The sequence below is a fragment of the Schistocerca nitens genome, chromosome 1 (genome assembly GCF_023898315.1).
Source record: "Schistocerca nitens isolate TAMUIC-IGC-003100 chromosome 1, iqSchNite1.1, whole genome shotgun sequence".
Taxonomy (NCBI): Eukaryota; Metazoa; Arthropoda; class Insecta; order Orthoptera; family Acrididae; genus Schistocerca; species Schistocerca nitens.
The window spans coordinates 758,182,000-758,188,896 of record NC_064614.1 but is presented as its reverse complement, the minus strand read 5'-3'; the positions used below and the strand labels follow the sequence as shown (position 1 = coordinate 758,188,896).

Genomic DNA, 6,897 nt, shown 5'->3' with positions numbered 1-6,897 from the left:
ATAACAGTACAAGAGGCAATAAATGCACAAATATTAGGACACACAAATTGGAAGATGGACTATATGTCTAAGTGCAAATTACATTATATCACAACCACATTCTAGATCACAACACAATAAGTTTTCCAAAGACAACCATATGAGTGCGAGTACAATTGAGAACACAGATTATATGTGACAGCAGTGTGCATCAACACTGCATTATACCTGCTACAATAGCAAATTTTAGAGTTAAATACCTAAGATTACTCATTCCAAATACACATTAAGTGAAAAATACGGAGCATTACACATTTTTCTTGCCACAATTGACTTCTTCTGAATGCCACACTGCCCCCCCAAAAAAAGGAACAGAACATAAGAATAGTCTTACAACAATTCTTTGATAATCTGCCTTTTTAAGGCACACTGCACTGTTGCAAAACCTTACAGAAAATGGTAAAGAAATATTAATTTTCAATGTGTGATAAATAGCTTTTCAACACAGTACTTACACCCAAACTTTGCACTAGTCTAAGTTATTTTTTTTTTTTTTGGACCATTTAATAAAGACAACACAAGGTCTTCTGGTATTTCACACATGGTTTGATCATTAGCAGGCACATATGACAGATTATATTTCACTTTTGCTGAAATTTCTTTCAGAACTTTCAACATTACTGTAAACCTTAATAACAAAATTTAGAGTAATGCAGCTGCCAATATGGGCCATTCAGTGTAAACACTTTCAAAACAGTTATGAGAATCAAATCTTAATGACAACCAAGTCTCCCTGAATGGCAACATAATTTTGAGCCAATATAATATACCTGATATAATTTTCATTAAATTTCAGTGAGAGTCACTTCACAGAACTTTTCATTCTGAGAGGACACAGAAAACTGTTGAAAGTCAATTCTACTATCAAACCCTTATGGGACGTACAATGGTGTTATTATTTATTCTTGTCGTAGCTTGATTATTGGAATTTTCATCAGGCTCTATTTCTTCCGTCCGAGCATCACCGTCATAAAATCCTGGATTAAGTATGATGTTTGGTACCAGCTCTATTATTTCTTGCTCGTCTCGATGAACTGAAACATTTATTTATCCAAAACATAATGACTATTTATAATTATCACTATTATATCTACAAGCATGCATTTGTGAAATAAAAATACACACTCCATATTCAGATGCCAATAGAATGTATTGTTGACATAGTTCACAATACCTGCCATATGTAAAAACATCAACTGGTGCTGATAAACTGTCTTAAAGGGGAAAATGCTGTACTACATGAACAATATAACTTGGCATACTGTGTGGAGGATGCTGTGAACAGGGGAACTGGCAGTCTGTAAACAGTTGCTCTCACCATCCCTGTGTGGGGTGCCAAATTACATTCTGCATGTAGTAGGTAGTCGGTTTCATGTTTAATAAATTATAATTGAGAGTGAAGAGGATAATTTTTTTACCAGAAACTGAAACAAGCCAACTTAAATGACACAGACATTAAAAAAGGACTGAATTTTTGAGTCTTTAGATTTTTAAACAATTAATCCACTATGAGAGAGGGAAGTATATGATAATGAGACATACAGGGAAAACATGAAGGGAAAAACTCAGTTTCCACCTTGCATTATGAGATTTACACGTAGGCTGGAATAATAAGCTAAAATGGTAAAGATTAATTTTAACACAAAAGCCCATAATATGACTGACATTACGTAAGAGAAGCAAGATCAAGTAATATTTACCAAATATTATTTTTTATCTTGTCATACCTTTTGTTATACACTTGTCACTCCTAATTTCTAGTTTTCTTTTAAATGAATTTCCATTATTTACAAAACATATATAATTTAAAAAATACCTTTTTTTGTGACATGTTTTTCATTTATAACTTTAATACTTCCTTTCTCAGCAAATAAGCACACAGTAAAACCCTTGATGTGACTTCTTCAAAACCCTATATTAAATGTTACATCTAAGTCTAGCAAATGTTATTACCAATATATTACAATTATTTAGGTAAGAAATTATATAATTTTGACAGATTTATGTTTCTTCTGTAATTATGTATCAAAAGTATGAAAGGAAGGGTGGTTAGAGTAGAGAAATCTATCAAAACACAATTTCAGTTGCATACAGAAAGGGAAGGATTTTGGCCATGGCCTTGTTATCATGCTGACTGCCATGTCCAAAATGTGAAAACTGATCCCATAAGGTCCATGGAGTCATTCTTATGTTTTATAGATTACTTTGTTTGTGATCAATATGTATAATCAAAATTAAATAAGAATTATTTTAAGAGGTAAATGAGACCAGCTAATTATTTCATGCTTTGCACATGGCATAGAAATTTTTGGTCAAAGTCCTACTCATTGTCAACAATCAGTAACCAGCATGCATTATTTCAAGCATGTTCAATTATTCTGCCCATTTCTTTGTTATATCTGGATTAGCAAAAGTTCATGGTGCATTATATATGATTTACATTTTATTATTAGCTACAATTATATTCCTCTATATTACAGCTAAAAATTTAGCAAACTTAGTAACAAACAACACTAAAATAGAGTGAAAAAACAATAAATTAGGACAGGACAAGTTACAAATGAAATTTCAAATGATATAAGTATTTACAGACCTATCAAGAAAAATAAACAAGTGGCAATCATGTTTGTCCAGTGCCTTATGATTAATAATGGTTTAAAACAAAATAAATACACAAATTATTATAATTTTAACACAATGGATTTTTTATCTTCAAAAGGCTGGAAACTAATATCTACACAAAGCACTTTCTAGCAACTTTAAACTGTGTTGATTCTCTATTTATATCAAAGGAAAATCCTAGCATGAAAAATAATGAATATAAGACAGAACGACTGGCTGTCACTTACCTTCATGAGGCAAAGCGTTTAATACTGCCTATGGATATGCATAAAATTAAAAGAGATGGCATTATCCTAGATATTGGAACTATGAATTCTTCCCTAGGGAAAGAGGGTGGGGTAGAGTGAGTAATGTAAGAAATGAAAGGTAAGTCATTCTGATCCCAGGATGAGAGGGACCAACCTGTAGTGTAGTTTAATAACAATATAAGGGAATTACAATAAAATGGTCCAATTTTGGAATACCAGTTGGATTTTTGCATAAAGAATGTTCCCCTACCACCAACAAAACCTTTATCATCATCATTGTGATACATATTTTACATCAAATTCCTAAAATAAAATTATATTTCTGAATTCTCAGGACAGAAATGCTAGTGATCAACTACTGAAGCATTTGTAATAAACTACCAGGGTCTGAAGCATGTCCAAACAGCAGTAGAGCTCACACAATAATACAGAAAGCTGGCTAAAACCTGAAATTGGCAGCAGTGAGATTTTTGAGCTAAATATACATGTATACTGATAGGCTAGACCAATGGGAAATGGAAGGATGTAATGGTTGCAATAGATAAGAAATTCATATCCACCACGACAGAAAACAGAAGCCGCCCGCAAAATTGTTTGGGGAAGAGTCAGCAACACGGGTAGATACAATTTTATAACTGGGTCCATCTACTGACCACCAGATTCACACCCAGCTTTGACAGAAAACTATAGAGAAAACCTTAGCTCACTATTTTTAAGTTACCCAATCTTATTGACATCATTAGATAATACTTTAATCAACCACCAACTGATGAGGGTAGTTGAAGCTCTGTAAATAATGGACATGGCTATACATCTGGCACTACATCTCACTTAGCAATATGAAAATTGTTTAGAACTGATTGCTCAGAATTTCACTCAAGACAGAAATATATAACTTTTAATGGCAACAAACATACCTGACCTCTTTGAAGATGTCCATGTTGAAAGAGATGGCAGTAACCATCACACAGTTGTAGCAACAATGATGATAACTGAGCCAGCACGGGTTGCCTCTCCTGTTGGGCCAGTGGTCGATTTTCCTGCCCAGTCCAGACAAGTACAGAGTGTGGGTATGCTAGTCATTGGGAGTTCCAATGTTAGGCAGGTGACGGAGCCCCTCAGAGAGATAGCAGACAAGGCGGGAAAGAACTCCAGTGTGCATTCAGTTTGTTTGCCGGGAGGTCTAATCTCCGATGTGGAGGAGGCCCTGCCAGCGGCTATAGAGTGCACTGGGTGCAACTGGCTGCATGTAGTGGCACATGTTGGCATGAATGGCGCCTGCCACTTTGTTTCTGAGGTCGTCCTCTGCTCCTTTCAGCGGCTGACTGATTTGGTGAAGGCAACTAGCAGTGCACACAGGGTGCAGGCTAAGCTGTCTATCTGTAGCATTGTACCCAGGGTTCATCGTGGTCCTCTGGTTTGGAGCAGATTGGGAGGTCTAAACCAGAGGCTCAGACAGCTCTGCGACAGTATCGGATGCGAATTTCTAGACCTCTGCTATCAGGTTGAGAATTGTAGGGTTCCCCTTAATAGGTCAGGCATGCACTACACGCAGGAAGTGACTACTAAGGTAGCAGGGTACATGTGCCGTGCACATAGGGCTTTTTTAGGTTAGAGGACCCCTCCCCTCCCTTGGGAGCAAAGATTATTTGCCAGTTAAATCAGCCATAGCGACCTCAGAGAATCTTGGTCCTTGCAATTCAGAGATAGAAAAGATTAATATGATTTTAGTAAACTGCAGGAGCATCCAAGGAAAGGTCCCAGAATTAGTATCACTTACTGAAGGTTATAATGCACAGATAGTATTGCGAAGAGAAAGCTGGTTGAAGCCAGACATCAATGACAATGAAATCCTGACGTCAGTGACAACGAAATCCTACGCTAAGACTGGAATGTTTATCTTAAGGATAGGTTAATCACCAATGGTGGCAGTGTGTTTATTGCAGTAAAAAATTCTATAAAATCTGGTGACGTTATCACTGATTCTGAATGTGAATTAATCTGGCTGAAACTGAGTATCAAAGAACGATCAAAAATGGTGATCAGATGCTTTTATAGACCACCTGCATCAGGATCTGTAGTTGTAGAGGATTTCAGGCAGAACTTGCAGAATATCATTAGTAATTTTCCTGATCATACCATTGTAATAGGGAGTGACTTCAACTTGCCAGGTGTAGATTGGTAGTGTTATGCAATCAAAACTGGTGCCAGTGACAGGGAATTGTGTGGCATTGTTCTGAATGTCTTTTCCGAAAATTTCCTTGAGCAGATAATTAGAGAACCAACTTGTGAGCGTAACGTCTTAGACTTTCTGGCAACAAAGAGACGTGAACTTATCGAATCAGTTACCATAGAGGAAGGTATCAGCGATCATAAGGCTGTGACAGCATCTATGACGACACGTCCTACAAGGAATGTTAAGAAAGGTAGGAAGATATATTTGCTCAGCAAGGGTGACCGGATACAAATTTCAGAATATCTCAGCAGTCAGCATCAAATATTCGGTGATGAGGGCAAAGATGTGGAGAACGAATTGAAAAAATTCAAAGGTATCGTTCAATATGCCCTAGACAAGTATGTTCCGAGTAAGGTTTTAAGGGACGGGAAAGATCCACCATGGTTTAACAGCCGTGTTACAAAAGCGCTACGTAAACAAAGAGCACTTCATCTCAGATTCAAGAAAAGTAAAAACCTATCTGACAAACAAAAGCTGAACAAAGCGAAAATGAGTGTAAGGAGAGCAATGAGTGAACCATTCAATGATTTTAAAAGTAAGATGTTGTCAACCAACCTGAGCAAAAACCCTAAGAGATTTTGGCTGTATGTAAAATTAGTAAGTGGGTCAAACTCATCTATTCATTCTCTCAGCGACCACACCAGCACCGAAATGGAAGATAACAGAGAGAAGCCTAAACGCTTCTGAAGTTGTTTCAACGTGGAAGATCATAACACTGTCCCTCCTTTCAAAGCGTCGTGCGAATGTCAAAATTGCAGACATTGAGATAACCGGTTGCAGGATTGAAAAGTAGCTACAATCACTAGCTTCAGGACCACATGAGATACCTGTAAGATTCTATAAGGATTATGCAACAGAAATTGCTCCCCTTCTTGCAGTAATTTATCGAAGTTCGCTTGAGCAACAAAATGTATCGTAATGACTGGAAAAAAGGGCAGGTCATTCTGATTTATAAGAAAGGCCATAAGACAGATTCCCACAATTATAGACCTATATCGTTTAATATCAATCGGTTGTAGAATTATGGTTGGTTGGTTGGTTGGTTTAAAAGAGGGGGGAAGGGACCAAACTACGAGGTCATCGGTCCCTTGTTCTGAAGCAAACAATGCCACAAGGGTGAGAATAAGACAATGAGATAACACAAAACAGAATGAAAGGAAAAACCACAACAATGACTGAAGGGCAACAAACACTTAAATGGACAAAAGGGGACAAGAAAACCACAAAGAAGCAAGAAACAGGTAGAAGAGGTTAAAACAAGAAAGAATTTTACCATGGCAGGCTGACCATGAAAATAAAAAGGAAAAGCCGGCCACTCTGGAACACATTAAAACCCCCATGTGCTAAAACTTAGAGCAAATGATAAAACTTACCCTCACGAATAAAACATAAAACTAAAGCTGCTGTTGAGGCATTGTCGCCCAACACAGAAGGTAGGGTGCTGGGAAAGTAAAAAGTCCACCGCAGAGTCGCTAAAAGTGGTCAATCCAGCAAGACATGGACGAGCGTCATTTCTGAGCCACAGCGACACCCAGGTGGGTCCTCGCGACGGAGGAGGTAACCACGCATCAGCCACGTATGGCCAATACGGAACCAACAGGGAACCACAGAGTCCCTGCGAGAGGCACGCACGGAGTTCTACCACACGTTCATAATTTTGTTAATAGCATGCAGCTAGTTGTGCATACTGAGGTTATGCCGTTCCGTCTCCCAAAGCCACAAAACCCTGTGGTGTAATACTGAACGCATGCC

The 6,897-nt window shown here is 37.6% G+C and overlaps 1 protein-coding gene across 3 annotated transcripts in view; it reads right to left on the bottom strand.

Annotated features, from left to right (window-relative positions):
- Positions 1-847: 847 nt before the first annotated feature.
- LOC126260938 (protein turtle homolog A) overlaps positions 848-6,897 on the bottom strand; it is a 101,087-nt gene continuing 95,037 nt past the window's right edge. The window contains exon 6 of one of the 3 annotated variants that reach the window (XM_049958448.1): positions 848-1,073. In XM_049958448.1, coding sequence (XP_049814405.1) covers positions 904-1,073 — 170 coding nt within the window. In that variant the 3' untranslated portion in view covers positions 848-903. The remainder of the gene's footprint in view (positions 1,074-6,897) is intronic. The other 2 variants (XM_049958463.1, XM_049958455.1) reach the window with 2 other exon arrangements.